Source organism: Peromyscus leucopus, chromosome 8b (genome assembly GCF_004664715.2).
Source record: "Peromyscus leucopus breed LL Stock chromosome 8b, UCI_PerLeu_2.1, whole genome shotgun sequence".
Classification (NCBI taxonomy): Eukaryota; Metazoa; Chordata; class Mammalia; order Rodentia; family Cricetidae; genus Peromyscus; species Peromyscus leucopus.
In genome coordinates this window covers 53,178,482-53,197,833 of record NC_051086.1, presented here as the reverse complement: position 1 = coordinate 53,197,833, position 19,352 = coordinate 53,178,482, and the positions used below count along the sequence as shown (strand labels likewise).

Genomic DNA, 19,352 nt, shown 5'->3' with positions numbered 1-19,352 from the left:
ATGAAACATACTGCTTTTTCCAGGCTTCTCCCTTCAATCCCTTGGCTTATTTGGGGGTTCACTAAAATAGAACTTTCTGGAATCTGGGGCAAGAGGGGGCCATCAGCAAAAGACAACCTAAACCAGAAATGTGCTCTAGAATAGGTGAGCTTCCAGACTGATCTCAGTTTAAGATCTATCTCCGCGTCACCAAAGGTGGCCAGTGACAAGACACCCCAAAATCAGACACCCCAAAACCATCCTCAGGGGGGGAGGGGTGTTCTCACAGTCTCTCCCCCTAGAAGAGTTTCATACCTAAACATGTACACAGGAATACCCTCAAAATGAGTTTCCACAAGATTCAGATATAAAACTGCCCCCAAAACAAGTCCTCAGCTACAAAAGCCTTCGAACTTGCTCCTGGCTTCCTGCTCTGCCTCTCCAACTCAATGTATGTTTTCTAAAAAACTCCAAATTGAATTTTATGTCCCCAAACAATCTCTTCTAAACCTTGAAACACAGAGCATTCGGAAGGATCTCCCAGGAAACCAAAACAACAGAGATGGACAGTCTCAAAATCATGGCCATCAGAATCCCACCCCCAACCTTTAAAACCAGTCCCACACTTCCAGCTTGCTATTAGCTCTCAGGACTAAAAAACAGGCCCCATGGACTATAATAACATCCTATGGCAAGCAGCACCCCAAAACTGACCACATACCTAACTCCATCCTGACATCAAAGGGAGGAGCCCTTGGTATTTTCACCTCGAATTTGGAGGTTAAAAATCGGATAGAGACCAAAATAACCCTGACAAAGTAAAGACACATCATCAGAATCCTTAGGTTATCCCCAATTGTCAGTTGATCTGCTGTTTTGTTTGTTGTGTGTCTGTCTGTTCAAAAACAACAAACAAAAAACGACGCCGCCGCCCCCCAACGGAAGGGAGAGGCCTCAGGCCTACTTCTGCAGCTCCATGGCCAGTGCTCTGTCATTCTTGGTCAGCTACATATGCCCCTGACGCCATAACCAAAGAGCTCCTGCTTTGCCCCTGGGCTCAGCTCTAGCCCCTCTTCTTCAGGCAAAACCTCATCCTCCCACCACAAGGCTCCCCAAACAAAATCTAAGGGTGTGGTCCCTGCCTGTCTCCTGGATGGAGTACTTAAAATAAGGTTACCGGGTTCTTCCTCCCTTTCTCCTCAACCCTGTCTTTGTTTACCACCCAACGTTCATATTAATGTTCACTAAAAATTCACGCCTATCTAATTAGAAAAGACAGTCCTGTGCTCCCAGGCTCAAGACCCCACTCCTCGTCCCAACCACTCCCCTCATTCCAAGGCCAATTCCACAAGAGTTCCAGCCTGAGTTTCCTTCGGAGACCCTAACTCTTCCGCCCTCGACCTAAGTGCCCCACTAAGAGACAGAGGTGCAGAATAAACTCTCGCAAAGAGAAGGCAGCGGAAGGTTTCGGTGGTGGCCCAGACTGAAGGCGTCCAGCTCCGTGGTCTGAGCACATCCCCAGCCGGGAGGAGACCTAGGGGCGAAGCGAGGCTAGTGCTCGTCCGCCCCCTCGTGGAAGGATGCAGACATTGCCGAGCTTTGCCTACTTGCCGCGCTGGACCCCGGCGTCCCGCCAGACTCTAAGCGCAGCCGACCGGCGGGGCTCGAGGCCCTCCCTAGTGAGCTAGGACTGACCGAGGCAGCAGGCTTTGGGAGGGAGTCTGTCTCTCCGGATCCCTAAAAGGGTTCAGGAGAGAGTCTGGAGTAAGAGGCCGGACGCCTAGGTCTCCCGAACGTCTCTGGGTCCCCACCCGGGGCTTTCCCCACCTCCTCGAGGGGAAGCAGCTGCAGGAGCCGTCCGGTCGCAGGACAATGGAAGGAAACGAACTAGAAATCATATCCGCCCTCTCCTTACCCCGCCTGGTCAGAGCCCCTCCTTTTGTGGACCCTGCCTGTCAATCACACCTCCTTTTCCCACTGTCTGAGCCCCCTCGGGAGTCCACTACCGCCTGCCCAAACCCGATACCTCTTGGGCTCTCTATTTTCTCCCTGATTCCAGTACATTCGAAAGGGGAGTTTTACGGTATTTCCTTTCTCCTTCAACAGGCTCTTGGCACCCTCTTCCAAAACCCAAAACTCAATTCTCGCTGTCCCCGGTCCTCCGACGACACAAGGCTCCCATATTACCACCTTCCACATCACTAACCTCCTCCCCAGTTCTAATATCCTCATCCTCGGGTGCTCGTTTAATAAACCAAAGCCCCCCACCCACCCACCCACGATACGACCACCCCACGATTCTGAGATACAGCGTTTAAGACAGAGACCCCGCCCCGGGCTCACCATCTGGAGAGCGAAAGAGGAAGGAAGGATACGGACCCACGGGTTCACCCCACCTCTACCCCCGCCCCCGACATCCCGGCCGGATAAAGGAGCCGAGGCCGAAAGAGAAGAGAGACCCCGCCCCCCTCGAGGAGAGAAGCCGCAGCCCCTGCAGGACAGGGGTAAGAACCAGACCTTGAAGAAATCAGACTTCTGGGTCCCCAAAGTGGGCTGGGGTTTGTTGATGGTAATAAGACTTGAATCCCAGAAAGTATGCTAAAAGGAGATGGGGGAGTATGGGATCTAGAGACAGGAGTCGCATGGGCGTGGAAGGGTGTGGGCTGCAGATCATATGTGGTCCCCAGGCAAGGTCTGGTACCTGGGACCCAGGCGCGCGGGACAGCAGAGAAAAGGAAGGTACTGGATGAGGTAGCTAGAGTCGAACCAACGCACTGCTGGCGGGGGTGCGGAAGTCCTCATGCTCGCCCTTCAGGCGGAGGTACGAGAATTTCTAACCTGCTTCAAGAGCTCTGCGATCCAGCAAAGGGAAAGAAGCGACCACTGAGGGCGAGATGAACGAGATGAATTAAGTGGGGCTGGTGATGCTGGGCCCGCTATCTGATGGCTTTGACTCTAGGGGCACCCCGGGAAGAAAGCACCAGCAGAAAAGAGCTTGTGTCTTAGGCATGCCTGGATCCCCTAACTTTCTCCGTGGCTGGCGCAGGCCTGGGTCGCTATGGGTTCCCCAGCGGCTCCAGAGGGAGCGCTGGGCTACGTCCGAGAGTTCACGCGCCACTCCTCCGACGTGCTTGGCAATCTGAATGAGCTGCGCCTGCGCGGGATCCTCACTGACGTCACGCTGCTGGTTGGCGGGCAACCCCTAAGAGCACACAAGGCAGTTCTTATCGCCTGCAGGTTCGAGGGGGTAGGGGTCCTGGGACTGACTGGGTAGAGAACAGAGTCACAAGGCCGTGGAGAGGCAATCCAACGCACGAGGGAAGTTAGGGATAGTGGCCCACACCTGTAATCCAGAATTGGGGAGGCAGAGGGGAGGGGATGCGAAGGAAAAGAGAAGCATGGAGGAGCATCCAGGACTTGGGGCAGCCGTGCTAGTGGGGAAGCAAGACTCTAAAGTGTCCTGTGTCACCTTTGGTCCCGCGGTTCCTAACATGGCCCAATCGTCCCTTCTCCAGTGGCTTCTTCTATTCGATTTTCCGAGGCCGAGCAGGAGTCGGAGTGGATGTACTCTCTCTGCCTGGGGGGCCAGAAGCCAGAGGCTTTGCTCCGCTTCTGGACTTCATGTACACTTCAAGGCTTCGCCTCTCTCCAGCCACTGCGCCAGCTGTCCTTGCGGCTGCCACTTATTTGCAGATGGAACATGTGGTCCAAGCATGTCACCGCTTCATCCAAGCCAGGTGAATGAACCATGGGGTTTGTGTTCTCTGCGGAAGCGGTGCTCCGGGGATTATGGGCAAAAGCAATGGTTAGGAAACGGTGTTAATGGCCATCATACCTTTTCTAGCTATGAACCTCTAGGCATATCCCTGCGACCCCTGGAGGCAGAACCCCCAAGCCCGCCGACAGCCCCTCCACCAGGTAGTCCCAGGCGCTCAGAAGGACACCCAGACCCCCCTACTGAGTCTCGAAGCTGCAGCCAAGGCTCCCCGAGTCCAGCCAGCCCAGACCCTAAGGCCTGCAACTGGAAAAAGTACAAATTTATTGTGCTAAATTCTCAGACTTCACAAGCAGGGAGCCCGGTTGGGGAGAGCTCTGGTCAACCTTGCCCCCAAGCCAGGCTCCCTAGTGGAGACGAAGCCTCCAGCAACAGCAGCAGCAGCAGCAGCGAAGAAGGACCCATGCCTGGTCTCCAGAGCAGGTAGGAATCTGCAGCTCTCAAGAGTTTTAGAGGCTGGCCTACTCTAGGAGGCAGAGCATTGAGGGTGTCATTGAGGTGCAATCTGGGGGGTGGGTTTCAGAGAAACTTAGCCCACCTCAGGGAGCTGGCAGAGGCCAGAGGGGATGTGGCTTATTGATTAACATTAGCTCCCTTCCAGAAGATATAGGTCCATATTTTCCAGGAAAAAAGCAGCATTCTCCCCCCATCCCCACCTCCGAGCGCGCGTGCGTGCGTGCGTGCGTGCGTGCGTGCGTGCGTGTGTGTGTGTGTGTGTGTGTGTGTGTGTGTAGGTTAATCCCTAACCTTTTCTATGGCCCCTACCATCTGCCTAGGCTATCTCTAGCCACTGCCACTGCGCGATTCAAATGTGGAGCTCCAGCAAATACCCGCTGCCTCTTCACACCCGGGGCTCAAGAGACTTCTGGATCAACTTCTAAGCAGCCTCACCCACCACCAGGTAAGATCCCTTCTTTCTCTTCTGGCTTCTCTCCTGTGGCTGTTCCAGGTCCATCTGGACCAAAAGACCTCAGAAAAGACCTGTTTAACAGTTCCCAAATTTGACTGCAAATTGGACCCTTCTGTGAAGTTTTCACCTCATCAGTCAGAATATCTGAGTGGCGACCAATCATAAAAAAAAAAATTAAGTTCTGCATGTACTTCCAAGGAGCAGCATAGTTTGGGAAGTTCTGGCCTAGCCCAATCCAGGACTGAACAATCTGCCCAGAGTTTGGCAGGGCCTCTCTGGCAGTCTGTCACCCAGAGTGAGGCAAGAAAGGAGAGGAACAGAAACCTCCACCCACTTGCAAGAACCTCCACATACTGTCACTACCATCGAAAAATTATAAGCATGCTACTAACTATCTCACAGACTATACGGCCGTGAGCAAGCCAAGTGAGTCCCCAGTACCTTCACAGTAAATTAGGGGTTACAGAGGCAAACAGATCCTATTAGTGTTCTGTTGTGGATCCACTGGTACCTGGGGAGTCCTCAATGAATAAAAACTCAGGTTATCATTGCTCTCCACCCTTCCCAGGAGGTGAGTTTTTCAGCTGCCAGAACTGTGAGACTGTGGCTGGTTGCTCATCGGGGCTGGACGCCTTAGCTCCGGGGGACGAGGACAAGCCCTATAAATGCCAGCTGTGCCGCTCTGCCTTCCGCTATAAGGGCAACCTGGCTAGTCACCGCACGGTGCACACAGGTAGGAGGGCCCTTGGTCTTCATGCCCACCGTTCTCTTAAGGCGATGATCTGACTGTCTTCCTCCCTGCTTGCAGGAGAAAAGCCCTACCGCTGCTCCATCTGCGGAGCACGTTTTAACCGACCAGCTAACCTAAAAACGCACAGCCGCATCCATTCTGGAGAGAAGCCATACAAGTGTGAGACCTGCGGCTCGCGATTCGTCCAGGTTGAGAGAGGGCTGGCAGGCAAGTGGGAGGAGCGTTGAGGGTCCCGCCCCTCCCGGAGGCGATCTCAAGGCTCCGCCCCTCCTCAGGTGGCGCACCTGCGCGCACACGTGCTGATCCACACCGGAGAGAAGCCCTATCCGTGCCCCACCTGCGGAACCCGCTTCCGCCACCTACAGACCCTCAAAAGCCACGTGCGCATCCACACGGGGGAGAAGCCGTACCACGTGGGTACCCTACACGGCCCCGCCGTTATCCCCCACGTACGCAGGCAGGGGCCTGGTCTGGCCACCAGGGCTAGATTCCTTGGAAAAGCGTCCGAGTGAATCAGGGGCTTGGACTGCGGGAGGGAGGTGGGGTAATTGTTGTCCCAAGGGGCTAACAGGTGTTGATGCGTTTGTTCAGAAAGGCAAGGCCCTATCTCCTGGGCGCCCCGGGGGAACTCTGGGTGTGAATGCTCAAGGACTGATTGTCCGCAGAGAGCTGGACAGTTCCCCTTCCCGCCCCAACCAAAAGGTGGTTGTGGAAGGGCGGGGACCTAACAGACCTGTCCTCCCACAGTGCGACCCCTGCGGCCTGCATTTTCGGCACAAGAGTCAACTACGGCTGCACCTGCGTCAGAAACACGGGGCCGCTACCAACACGAAAGTGCGCTACCACATCCTCGGGGGGCCATAGCTGAGTCGTCCCCCCCCCAACCACGCTTGCTGCCTGGGGGCTGCCAAAGCTCCAGGCCCAGGCTTGGCTTCCCTGACGGGCTTAATATGGGAGTGTGCCAGGCCACTCTGGTGTCAGAAACTTCTGTCACCTTAATTTCTTACTGGGGAGAGCAGGGGTGGCAGATCCTGGCTAGATCTGTCTCCGTTTTGCTGGTCAAAACCTCTTCCTCACAATCCAGATTGGGTAGCTAGGGGCTGGGGAAAAAGAGAGACACAGCGGACTTGCTCTCTTCAAGGGAACTGTTGCCCCCCCATCCCCATTTCAAATGGTTTGTCTGTAAATATAATTTATTAAGGCCTGTGGGCGGCACAGGGCCTTTGTTCTGTTTGCATTTCTGACTTGCCTCTTCCCCAAGTGTGATCAAAAGTGACCCGAAACACAGAGGGTGAGGGGCCGCTCTGCTGGCAGGGTGTCTTTGCACTTGGCTCTCTCCTTTGTTTTTGTGGTGACTTTTCTCTCTGGAATTGTCCCTTTTCTGTCTGTCTGCCTGTTGGTTTGTCCGTCAGTTCTAGGACTGCAACCTTCAGCTTTCCTGGGGCAAACCCTGAGAACATGGAAGGTTGGGTAAGGAATCCTCTCTGGTATTCCGATGGTGCAACTCCTGTCGCAGGCTAGTCATAAAAAAGAAACCTTCCAGGTCTGGGAGGGAGATGGGAAGCTTTTTTGATGAACACAAAATAGAGATGATAAATTCCTCCTGAAGGTTGGGGAAGTGGGGGCTGGATTCCTCCTCCTCCTCATTCTAAATGGATGTGGGTAGTCTTTCTTGCAACAAGGCATACCATCTAAACTGCTCCATTGAGCTATCCACCTGGGTTTGAATGCACTGTGTCCATCTCAGACAGAGCCTGCCTCAGGGTCTGAGCTGAGCCCAGGATCCTCCACTGTGGCTGAGTTAGGATCTCCATGGGGAGAGAGCTGAAGATCTGTACCAGAGATTTTACGACCTGTTCTTATCTGTCCAGTTTCTAAGAATGTTATGACCTCCAGAGAATTAATGACATTCCTTGCCTTGAATGCAAGTCTGACCCATCCTTTAGTGCATGAGCAGCTGGGTTGGAATGTTCCTTAGGGTTCAATATGCCCCTTTGTCTTTGAATGTGTTTTTGGACAGCTTCTGGAAAGTGTCCAGATTACAAAACTTTCCTCTTTCATGGGTGCTTGGTAGTTTTCTTACCTGGGAACCTGAGTCTGTGACTCAGTCTTCTCCCACTACATTCCTGTCTGCCACCAGTGAATGTATTGGACTTTACAAGGGAAGAGAAAGGGGGCTGAGTTCCATGCTGGATGTGTTGTCAGTGGAGGATTTGTGTTTGGAATTACATGCTTCGAGGCTTTAAGGGACTGGTTGATGATTGGCCAAAGGCCCCCTCTATGTGAACAGATTGCCAGCTAGTGGATGAGGTTGGCTGGGGCTGCAGTTCCTGGTGTAGACCATATAGATTAAAGTGTTAGGGATGGAGTTCCCTGGTTAGATGGAGCGTCTGGAATGTTAGACGATATTTGGGAGCCTTGATTTATAGTCCTGCTTCTTGCTGCCCTGGGACCTATCTGATGATAGGACTTGGGTAAGAAGACTTGAATTTGTAAGGCGGAGCTTCCAGAATTAAGTCAGCCCAGGGCTGGTGAGAAGGCCATTCTCTCTCTTTCCTGTCACCTGAATGTAGAATTGAAGGTGGGTGGGAACAGAGGAGAGATTGAGAAGGTATTATGGTTTCTGTGTGGCGGACTGGATGGGCATGTGGGAAGTGCCGGGGTGAGATGTTAGCTTCTGTGAGATCCTTGGAATAAAGAAGCCTCTCGTGCCCTCTGTGTGTCCTGGGCTTCTGTTTGTGGGGGAAGGGGGGGGGCTGGGGACTTGGATTCTGTGTTCAGGTCACTGTTGGTCCCACCAGTCCTCTTCAATGGTCCTGGTTCTCCCCTCCCTGCCCTAGCCTTCCGGCTCATTGTGTAGGAACCAGTGACTTCATGAAGCTTATCCGGAGCCACCTGCATCCTGCTGGTCTGAAGTCACTTCCTGACTGAGGTGTGGAGGCTGCAGGGAGAAAGTAGGAAGCACCAAGAAGCGGGGAAATGCATCTGTGCAAGCAGGGTTCTTAACACTTGTGACCTACCCACCCGTCACACATGGCCAAAGAAAATGGGTAGGGCTTGGGTCCCATAAGAACAACAGAGGTGCCGGGCGGCAGTGGCACACCCCTTTAATCCCGGCATTCGGGAGGCAGAAACAGGCGGATCTCTGTGAGTTCGAGGCCAGCCTGGTCTACAGAGTGAGTTCCAGGACAGGCTCCAAAGCTACACAGAGAAACCCTGTTTTGAAAACAAAGACAAAAAGAACAACCGAGGTGCGCTAGAACAAGCAGGAGAAGGCCGAGTATATCACTCTGTACCCGTTCCACCCCCGAGCCCTAATGTCTTGTCTAATATCTAATGTCCAATGCATGTGTCTTTTTTCCCCTGACCCGTGTGTCCTGGGTGCACAGGTGTGTTCTAGCCCAAGGCCAGAAGTCACTAACTCTCAGGTTACCTCTCTCTGGACTTTCCTCAGCTGTGACAAAGATGAATGTGGTTATGTTTCTTCTTCAGTCTAGTGTTTTCCCTGATCATCTATTTTAGGGACTGCTTGGATTTCTTCTTGTTCTTCTTCTTCTTTTTTTTTTTTTAACAAGTTCATAACCTAGGTAATATTTGAAAAACAAAAAAGCGGCAAAATACTAAGCAAAAGTTTCTGTCGCCTTCCATTCCTGCTTGTCCCCTTTTTGAAAATAAGACCAGCTACTTACCATCTATTAAATCTTAAATAAAGCATTTTAGTGCACAAGACTTACTAATTTAGCCCCCTGGTGGCCCTAAAAGGTAGGGAGTGTTCTCCCAAGTTTACAGGTGAGGAAGAACTGAGAAGTTACCTACCTTGACCAAGTAATAAGTGATAAAGTCAAGACTGGGGCTGTACCCTGAATCTAGAGATCTCCAGACTGGACTCCCGACTCCTGAGATTCAACTGTTTCCTATACCATCGATGTACTCCTACTTAGGACTACTTACAACAAGATCGCAGACCCATGACGTTTTGGCATAGTTATTTTATTTTCCATATATGCAACTGAGAAAGTTAATATGGTTTGGTTTTGGTTTTGCTTGGTGCAAGGGTTTGAACCTGTTAAGCCAAAACCCCCTTGGGTTTAGGGAAGGGGCTTTTAGTTTCACAAATTTTATTAACATATCTATTACTGTGCATGTGTGTATGATGTTTTTGTGTGCATACACCATGGCATGTGTACATGTGGAGGTCAGAGGACAACTCTGTGGAGTCAGTTCTCCCCTTCCATGTTTCTGTGGGTTCCAGGGATTGAACTCAGGTCACCAGCACTTTCCCTACGAAGCCATCTATCTCCCTAGCCCCTTTGGGTTTTTTATTTGTCTGTTTGGGTTTTGTTTTTGTTTTGTTTGTTTGGTTGGTTGGTTTGGTTTGGTTTGGTTTGGTTTGGTTTTGGTTTTGGTTTTTCGAGACAGGGTTTCTCTGTGTAGTTTTGGTGCCTGTCCTGGAACTCACTCTGTAGCCCAGGCTGGCCTCTAACTCGTAGAGATCCACCTGCCTCTGCCTCCCGAGTGCTGGGACTAAAGGAGTGCGCCACCACCATCCAGCTCCCTCCTTGGGTTTTTGGGACAGTCTTCTGTCGCTCAGGCTGGCTTTTCCTTCACTCTGTAGTCCAGGCAGGCCTTGAGCTTGCCATCCTCTTACCTCCGCCCCTTGAACAGCTGGGGTTGCAGACAGGCCTGTGCAATCAAACTTGGTTTATATATTTATTTTTATGCAGATGAGTTTTCTCCCCTCTGTGAATTTAAGTGACCCACATGGGTTCAGTGCCCGTGGAGGCTAGAAGAGGGTGTCAGATCTCCTGGAAGAGGAGTTACAGGCCACTGTGTTGACTAGTGTCAACCCTGCCGCTCTGTAAGGACAGCAAGTGCTCTTAACTGCTGAGACTCCTTAAAAGCATAGCTCCTCATCCCAGCCCCCTCGTTTGCCTCTTTCCCCACTGGTCTGGGTATGAATTCTGAGCCCAAGGTTTCAAGGTCAGAGTCCTGGGGAGCCTGAGGTATAATAATGGAACAGAAAAGCCCGAGTCGTTGCTGTCATGAGGTGAGGGAGTGCTCGCTAGAGACCCGGCTAGATGAACGGGCTGACTGCTCCAGTGACCAGGGTTATGGCTTGTCTCTTGTGTAACACTTCAGCACGAGATCAAAAACCGGTCAGGAAATGGCCATCACTACAAGGCAAAGGGAAAGCTTCCAGCACCGCGAAGGGAGGAAAAGGTAGGTGGTCCTGGGCAACTCTGATGGTCTGACGGCCGCCCTTCCTCTCCTCAGTTATTTTTGGTCTCACCGACCTGCAAGTTTCCTGTCAGTGGGTCTGGAAACTGCAGGAACAAATTCTCATTACTGAAAATGAATGCCAGGAGTCCAACAAGTCCGTCTGTCTGTCCACTCCCCTCCCCTTAACACAGCAGCACTAGGGAATTGAACCAGGAACTGCACAAAACTGTATGCCGCCTGTAATTATTTTAATTTTTGTTTTTTATTTATTTGTCTATTTATTTATTTATAGTTTTTCGAGACAGGGTTTCTCTGTGTAGTTTTGGTGCCTGTCCTGGATCTCGCTCTATAGCCCAGGCTGGCCTCGAACTCACTGAGATCCGCCTGCCTCTGCCTCCCAAGTGCTGGGATTAAAGGCGTGCGCCACCGCCGCCTGGCTCTTTAATTCTTTTAAAATTTTGAGACAGGGTTTGCTAAGTTGCCCACGCTGACCATGAGTTTGCCTCTGCCTCGGGAGCAGCTAGAATCACAGGCTGGGCTCTCCTGTCTTCCCCTCTGCCTCTGCCCCTCTCGGACCCAGCGGTCTAGAATTTGCAAGGCTTTTCTAAAAACCCGCCCCAGGTGCTCTCTGTTTAACTCTTACCTCACAACCTATCCCTTCGTACCCACGCTGCCGGGCAATTCTCGGATCTCTCACTAAGCAAGTGAGGTCCTGCCTGGCCAGGACCAGTTGATCCACCACCAGCTCTTAGATGCACGGCTTGAAAAGCGAACGACCCTAGCACCCCCAGAACCCTCGCGGGAGGTCCCTGGTCACGTGGGATCTATCTTCCTCATGTCCCTCCTTACGCATGCGCCCCCTCACTACAGGTTCGGAACAATGCTGTAAGCCCCGCCCACCCCCTCCGGGCACACCCCCTGCTCCAGAGACCTGCATCCTAATTGGCGCGCTTCGGGGTTGGATGTTGGCCCACTTAGGCAGGTGCTGAATCCTCAAAGATAACACAATCCACACCCAGACTCTCCTCGGGGTTGTGGCCCGAGCCCAGTTTTGTTCTCTGGCTTCTAAAGAAATCCTCTGGGCCTGGATTCCCAGCTGTGGGCTAACCGGTCCCAGTCTCCGTGGCAGGTCCCGGCTCGTAGGCCTCCTTCCTGTCGCGGGGGAAAGGCGCAGGCGCCCCACGCTTTATCAGAAACTTCCTAGCGACCAGCCCCAGCTTAGCGCCGAGCGTCCTGCGGGGTGGGTGGGTTCAAGTGGGCGGTCTAAAGCCCTGATCAGGCACGGGCTCTTGGGGGCTGCAGCGGCTTTGTTCCTTCCCGAATGGCGCGCAGGGCTGAGCCCCCCGACGGGGGCTGGGGGTGGATGGTGGTGCTATCAGCGTTCATCCAGTCGGCGCTCGTGTTTGGGGTGCTCCGTTCCTTCGGTGTCTTCTTCGTGGAATTTGTGGCGGCGTTTGAGGAGCAGGCAGCCAGAGTCTCCTGGATCGCTTCCATAGGGATCGCGGTGCAGCAGTTCGGGAGTGAGTGCTGTGCCTGGGTGCCGTGGCCTTCCACCCTCAGAAAAAAAGAGAGAGGGGATCTGGGGACCAGAAAAGGGGAAGGCGAAGGGTCGGGAGGATGCTGAGGGAGGACGGCGGAGACCACCTCGCAGAACCCCTTCCAATTCCCCAGGCCCAATAGGCAGTGCCCTGAGCACGAAGCTGGGGCCCAGGCCTGTGGTGATGACTGGAGGCATCTTGGCCGCGCTGGGGATGCTGCTTGCTTCATTTGCTACCTCCTTGACCCACCTCTACCTGAGTATTGGGCTGCTATCAGGTGAGACCCTGGGCAAGGGCAGAAGTCCAAGGCCTGGATCTTAAGCCTCTGCATTTTCACCTTCTTCCACCTCTTTGCAAAAAGGCTTAGGAAGAACCTGTGCCCTGCAGGGAATTCTTAAGCTGAATGACTAAACCAGAGATAATGAATCCTGAAAATACAAGCCCAAACCCATCAGACTGGAGTGGAGAAGGGAGAATGTCTTTAAGATTGTGCTAGATATTAACTGAAATAGACATCATTGGCCTATTTAAAAATAATAATAATAATAATAAGGCTTTCAATGCTTATCAATGTTTATACACCTGGGCAAAAGAAGATTAACGTAGCCAGAAACCATAGAGATGGGGCTCTAATTACAAAGTTCTGTTTTAGTTACTTTAGGAACACCATCTCTTGTCTTCCCAGGTCCCATAAAGCAGCGATTCTCAACCTGTCAGTTGTACCCCCTTAGGAACTGAACGATCCTTTCACAGGGGTCGCATTCAGATATCCTGCATATCGGATATTTACATTACCATTCATAACAGTAGCAAAATTGCAGTTATGAAGTAACAACGAAAATAATTTTATGATGTGGGGGGAGGGGGTCACCACCACATGAACTGTGTTGAAGGGTCGCAGCATCAGGAAGGCTGTGAACCAACGCCATAAAGTGTGTTAACCCCATTTTGTGGATGAGATAATTGAGCCTGGGAGGGTAAGCAGAACACTCAAGGTCACAGAGCTAGAAAGTGTCAAAGCCAGCACTAAGATAACCCAGAGCTGTGGGAGTCCAGAGCAGGCGCTGGTCTTCTGCTAGGTAGAACTGGGATTACTGGGAGTTCTGAGCACCCCCAGAGTCCACAGCCTCTCCCCTGATTTCCTTTTTGACAGGCTCTGGCTGGGCCCTGACCTTCACTCCGACCCTGGCCTGCCTCTCCCGGTACTTCTCTCGACGCCGATCTCTGGCCATGGGGCTGGCGCTGACTGGAGTGGGCCTCTCCTCTTTTGCGTTTGCTCCCCTCTTCCAGTGGCTGATCAGCCGCTATGCCTGGCGCGGAGCCCTCTTGCTCGTGTCTGCCCTCTCCCTACACCTGATGGCCTGTGGTGCTCTCCTCCGCCCACTCTCCCTGACTGAAGACACTTCTGTGGGTGGCCCTGGGTCCCAGCTCACCTCCCTCCTCCGTGACGGCCCCTTCGTCCGGTACACTCTTGCCCTTACTCTGATTAATACTGGCTACTTCATCCCCTACGTCCATTTGGTGGCCCATCTGCAGGACCTGGGTTGGGACCCACTACCTGCTGCCTTCCTGCTATCAGTGGCCGCCATTTCTGACCTCGTGGGCCGGGTGGCATCTGGTTGGCTGGGAGATGCCGTCCCGGGACCCGTGGCTCGGCTGCTGATGCTTTGGACCACCCTGACGGGGGGGTCACTAGTCCTCTTCCCCGTGGCTCAGTCTCCCACAACCCTGGTGGTTCTGGCTGTGACCTATGGCTTCACATCAGGGGCCCTGACCCCAGTGGCCTTCTCTGTGATTCCTGAACTGGTGGGGACTGGAAGGATTTACTGTGGCCTGGGACTGGTGCAGATGATCGAGAGCATCGGAGGGCTGTTGGGAGCTCCTCTATCAGGTAAGGGGAATGGGGTCGCCAACTGGGCCAGCGATGTCATGTTGCGTAATTGGAGGAACTACTCTCACGATTGGTCTATGTGAATGTTGCCCTCTGGTGTGTTACAGTACACAGCCTGTGTAGCCAGTCATAACGGTCCTGAGGTAGGGTCACAGAAGGACAGAACTTGGGTCTGAGAAGGTCTGGGTGGGAAGAGGAGCCCAGTGAAACTGCAGACTGGGTTTTTAGAAGACCTAGCTTGACCTGACATCGTCTTCTTTTCCTTTGGCCCACTGGGCCCCTGCCCAAATGTCTGAAACATCTGGTTAAAGTTCTCCATGTTCAAGATGCCAGAACCTCCTGATCTTTAAACACCTTCCTCTTAACTATTAACCGAAGGCTCAGAAGGGCCACTGTTGCCAGAACAAAACACACAGATACGCTTGACTTAGTATGGCTCACCAGATACCCACAGGCTGGTTTGCAGGTCTTCTCCAGGGAGGGCGGTGGCTGAAATGACATTTGAGGCTGTTTAAGAGACTAGAGGCTCATATTCATTCAGTCCTACCTTGGGAATCCCATCTCTTCTAAGATAATGGGCCTTTCTTGGCCCCCACACGGATCTAGGCCATTAGCCCCAGTGTGCAGATCACCCATGTGTATTTGTTTTTCTCTCTTGGACCCAGGCTACCTCCGGGATGTGACAGGCAACTACATGGTTTCCTTCATGGTGGCTGGGGCCTTCCTTCTGGCAGGAAGTGGAGTTCTTACCACCTTGCCCCATTTCTTCTCCTGCATCTCATCTTCTACCTCCAGACCCCAGGACCTTGGAATAGAGGCACTGGATACCAAAATTCCCCTGCCCAAGGAGGAGGGGTTGGGAGAGGACTGAACTCCACCAGGAGACGGTGGCCATGGAGAGCCAGAGCTTGGCAGGTCTTCTGCCCCATCAAGGCATCCACAGAAGCACAGTGCCTTAGGATTCTTGATCTGCCTCCACCAGAGCAGACCTGGGGTTCCTGCAATTTATGTGCCAACCCTTTGTATTTTGTGGACGACTCTCATATCACCTCCTTTGTTCTCCCAAGATTTTTCTGAAGGATCCAGGAGATCTCTCAACCCACTGAGTTCTGAATCAAATCTGAAAATCAAAGGTCGAGAGCCTTCTCATGTTTCATACGTGATTTCTGGTGTCCCTCGGATATAAAACAAATAAGGAAACTGGACAACAATTGTAACCTCACAAAGAGCTAGAGGCCCAGGTGCTTGGGCTGCTAATAGGGTCATGGCGGAGCAGAGGGGTGGAGGCGCCCATGAGCTCTGGTGACCCAGAGTTCTTCTCTCCATCCACTTACCTCCCTCTTCTCCACTGTCCCTGTGATACAGAAGGAAGAAAATGAAGAGAAACATCTATGTGTGGAGAAGGGTGGCTTGGGGCGCCAGCTGCAACCTAAGATCTTTGTACTTTTAAGACAAGAGCCTCACCGTGTGGCCCAGGCTGTTCTTGAACTTGAGACCTAGCCTCCTCCCAAGTGCTGAGATTACAGGTGCTCACAATCACACCCGGATGGATTTTTGTTTCTCTTAGGCTAACAAAGGCAGATCAGAATGCAAGAAAAAGTATGAAGCTTGGGAGCTGGAGAGAAAGCTCAGCAGTTAAAAGCACTTCCTGCTCTTCCAGAGGGCCAGAGACACCCACACCTGGTGGTTCACAACCACCTATTAATCCAGATCCTGGGGATCCGATGTCCTCTTCTGGCTTCCGTAGACACCCACACACATGTGGCATACATTCACACACACACACACACACACACACACACACACACACACACACACACACACCATAAATAAAAATCAATCTTTTTTAAAGCAGGCCTGGAGAGATTGCTCAGCAGAGGCCTTGCTGCACCTCCTGGTGACCTGTTTGGCTCAGGGCATCCACCCCAGGCAGCTCACAACTGCCTGTAAGTCCAGCTCCAAGAGATCTGGCCTCCACAAACCCACACAAAAAATATTTAAAGTATGAGGTTTAGATATGCTCCCTAACAAATTGAAACTGACTAGCTCACAACTTCTCAAAGGCCCACTTAAGGTAAGGATTTGAGCCAAGGAAAACTGACTAGACAGGCATCCTTCCTCACCGCCGCCAGGGCCCCTGGGGTCCTGTTGCTTTCAGCTAGATTTTTATTTATTTATTCATTCATGCATGCATGCATTCATTCACTTATTTTTCTCGAGAGAGTCAGATAAAAATCCTTTATTAGGGAAGGGGCTCAAACACGGAAATAATCAACAAGTGGTATCCCGGGTGGAGTCAGCGCCCCCTGCCGAGCGCAGGGGCACCTGCGCAACTGGGAGCAGCTCCCCTCTCTCAGGGGGAGGGGTAGCTGGAGGTGAGACTGGACGGCAAGTTGGGAGAGCCCTGGGCAGCCCCATGTAGATGAAGCTGCCAGAGAGGATGAAAGAGCTGCACACCACGAAAGAGGCACTGAAGTCTCCTGTCTTATCCCTTAGGAAACCTGGGGAAAGGGGGAAAGGAATTTAGAGGCCTGGCACCCCAGGGGCGGAAGTCTGGAGCGAGAATCGGCAGTCTCAGCCCTTACCTGACAGGGGAGGGCCCAGGAGTCCCCCGAGGCTCATCAGCATCATCACCAGCCCTGTAGCCTGCACCACACCGCCAATGCCCACCAGCCCCGGGAGCACACCGAAAACCAGCGGGGCGTAACTCCCGGCGCTCAGGCCGTAGGCCCCAGCCGCGGCTAGCAGGGGCACCCCCCATCCGTCCTCCGTCCCCTCAGTGGGCACTAGCCCCACGGCCAGCACCCCTAACCCAGTCAGAGACCCAAACACCACCAGAAGCCGCGGAAGGGGCACCCAGCCCTGGTCTGCTAGCCATCCGCTGACCAGTCGGGCACTTGCATCTCCCACGGCAGCGACAGCCACCACCAACGCTGCCCCGTAGCCCCCCATGCCCTGGTCTAAAGCGTGCGGACCCAAGTGCACGTAGGGGACGAAGTATCCGCCCCCGATCAAGGCGGTGCCCAAAGCAAAGATGGAAAAGGCTCGGCGCCTGAAGAGACCCAGGCCAAGGGCAGCTAGCGGGGTGCGAGGTGGGGCCAGGGGGTCACCGGAGAGAGCTAAGGGTCGTAGCAAGGCGCCACAGGGCGTGAGGTGGAGGGTGACAGCGCCAAGGAGGAGCAAGGCACCCCGCCAGCCGAAAGTATCAAGGAGGAACTGCAAGGCAGGTGCCAGGAGCAGCGAGGATGCCCCATTACCGGTGAGCGCCAACCCTACCGCCAAGACCCGGCGGCGGGAGAAGTACCGAGAGAGGGTACCCAGGGCAGGGGCGAACACCAGGGCCCAGCCGGAGCCTGCAAACGGATAGGACAGAATGAGGGTGCGAGGATGGTTTTTCTAACATTCCTTAGCCCTGCTTCTAACAAGTGCGCGCGCGCGCGGACACACGGAGACACACACACACACACCCCGCCTGGTTCCGTGTCCTACCCCACAAGAAGCTCCCCATTATCACCCCTGAAGCATACGAGCATCCCACTCTTCTTACCAGCGAGGAGGCCCAGGCCGAGGTAGAGGTGCAGGAGGCTTCGGGCGAAAGCCGAGAAGACCAAGCCAAGCGAGGTTAGGACGCCCCCAACCATCACCACGGGCCGTGCCCCCCAGCGAGTGCTCAGGGCGCTGCCCACTGGGCCTAGAAGGGGGCGGAGTCAACGAAGACATGCCCCGGGACCCCCAAACTATCTCCAACACTTCTCATTGGCTCTTTTTGCCTGGCCTGGTAACTCCTCCCTTTGACCTCAAGACCCACTCTTCTAGAACTTGGTTCCACCAGTAGCTCTCAGGTTGTCTGGTAATCAAGTCTGCTGTCTCCCATCACTACATTCACGGCCTCTCCACCCGGTTCCCGCCTCCCACCTCGGGGGGCCCCCCCTCACTGGCTGCCTGCTGCACGGCCAAGGCCAGGGCGCTGACCCACGCAGTGTCCTGGGCGCTTCGTTCAAAGTGCTCCGCGAGGTCGGGGAGGGCAAGGCCCAGGGAGCGTAAGAGCCCGTAGGAGAGCCCGTTCACGGCGAAGGCTGCGGCCGCCACCACCCAGCCCCAGCCCCCGTCCGGGGGTCCGGCCGGCTTGGGGGTCATCGCCGTCTGCTGGGGTGGGGAAACACCTGTGAATGAAGTCTCCACGCCTGGGCCTCCGCCAGGGAGCTGACGTCCCTGAGATCCAGCCTCGGGCTGCTCGCCCAGGGTGGGCACGTCGCCCCGAGCATGGGCGCGGGAACCAGGCCTAGGGATAGAAGTCCTGGGTGCGCGTGACGTCCTGGAATGGGCCGGGGGGGGGGGGCGCAGCAGGATCCCCCAGGTCAGGGGCTCCTCCTTCCCAAACCCGCTTTCTCTTACCCGACCTCTCCCGGCGGTGGGGGTAGGGAAAGGGCGAAGGTGGGTTCGGCCGGATTTTCTCTGCGCGTTCCAGGCCGGCAGGGTTCTGCCGAGCAGCCAGCCAGGGCAGAGATGGAGCCCAACTTGGACCCGCTCTCCCGGTAAACAGAGATCACCACAGGGGCCCGAGCCACCTGGGACGCGGGGTGGGGGTGGGGGTGTGAGTTGCGAGGGCGGGGGTAAGCGAGACAGCCAATCCACCAAGCCTGGGCCCAGGCCTGACGCCGAGTCCCACGGGGATTGAATTATCCACACACAACCCCCAGTCCTGGAGAGGGAACCGCGGGGAATGAGTGTGCCTGGTGGCCGCGCCCCGCCCCTCCCCGCGCCGCTCGGCGCCGCGGGGCTCACGCCCACGCACCTGCAGCCGGCTGCGCACGCAAGACGAGCCGGGTTGCAATCCCTGCTCGGCCGGCTGCCCACGCGTGAAAATAGCGGTGGTCTCCAAAGCCTAAAAGAGTTCTTCGATTCTCGCATTTGTTGCCGAGGATCCTGTAAACCTCCGACATCAAATCACTGGCCTCCAATACTAGCAAGCCCTCACGGGGAAGATGACTTCCCAGTACCAAGACATGTGATGTTCCAAGCTGTCTTCACACACACACACACACACACACACACACACACACACACACACACACACACACACTTGGTCATTTCGTCTTCACACTACCCCTATGACGATGGCGCTATCCCCATTTTAGAAATGGAGTAACTGATGCTTAAAGAGGTTAGGTGACCTACCCCCAAATCATTCAGCTTAAAAAAAGAAAGTGGAAATATTTGAATTTAGGTTTAGCCTACTGTGGGAGGATACAGGCTGAACAGACCTGGGAGTGAAAACAGAGCCGGCC

General features: G+C 54.0%; 3 protein-coding genes across 6 annotated transcripts; 2 read left to right on the top strand and 1 right to left on the bottom strand.

Annotated features, from left to right (window-relative positions):
- Window positions 1-2,400: 2,400 nt before the first annotated feature.
- Bcl6b (BCL6B transcription repressor) lies at window positions 2,401-8,128 on the top strand. 2 transcript variants are annotated; one of them, XM_028869527.2, is made up of 9 exons: window positions 2,401-2,483; window positions 3,026-3,216; window positions 3,495-3,716; window positions 3,824-4,177; window positions 4,531-4,655; window positions 5,233-5,397; window positions 5,473-5,603; window positions 5,691-5,828; window positions 6,163-8,128. In XM_028869527.2, exons 2-9 carry the CDS (start codon window positions 3,038-3,040, stop codon window positions 6,277-6,279), a joined length of 1,431 nt encoding a protein of 476 aa, XP_028725360.1. In that variant the 5' UTR covers window positions 2,401-2,483; window positions 3,026-3,037; the 3' UTR covers window positions 6,280-8,128. The 2 variants fall into 2 exon arrangements, with proteins under 2 accessions (XP_028725360.1, XP_028725361.1); XM_028869528.2 differs by having other exon boundaries at window positions 2,432-2,483; window positions 2,939-3,216.
- A 3,807-nt stretch (window positions 8,129-11,935) lies between these two features.
- Slc16a13 (solute carrier family 16 member 13) lies at window positions 11,936-15,220 on the top strand. The gene is made up of 4 exons (XM_028869526.2): window positions 11,936-12,155; window positions 12,307-12,450; window positions 13,327-14,064; window positions 14,730-15,220. Exons 1-4 carry the CDS (start codon window positions 11,957-11,959, stop codon window positions 14,933-14,935), a joined length of 1,287 nt encoding a protein of 428 aa, XP_028725359.1. The 5' UTR covers window positions 11,936-11,956; the 3' UTR covers window positions 14,936-15,220.
- Window positions 15,221-16,287: 1,067 nt separating this feature from the next.
- On the bottom strand, window positions 16,288-19,070 carry Slc16a11 (solute carrier family 16 member 11). Of its 3 annotated transcripts, none has more exons than XM_028869522.2 (5): window positions 18,460-19,070; window positions 18,000-18,210; window positions 17,612-17,755; window positions 16,650-17,417; window positions 16,288-16,565 (listed from the first exon to the last, which is right to left on the bottom strand). In XM_028869522.2, exons 1-5 carry the CDS (start codon window positions 18,973-18,975, stop codon window positions 16,336-16,338), a joined length of 1,869 nt encoding a protein of 622 aa, XP_028725355.1. In that variant the 5' UTR covers window positions 18,976-19,070; the 3' UTR covers window positions 16,288-16,335. The 3 variants fall into 3 exon arrangements, with proteins under 3 accessions (XP_028725355.1, XP_037056792.1, XP_028725358.1); XM_037200897.1 differs by having other exon boundaries at window positions 18,000-18,207; XM_028869525.2 differs by having other exon boundaries at window positions 18,000-18,346; window positions 18,460-18,913.
- Between the last annotated feature and the right edge of the window lie 282 nt (window positions 19,071-19,352).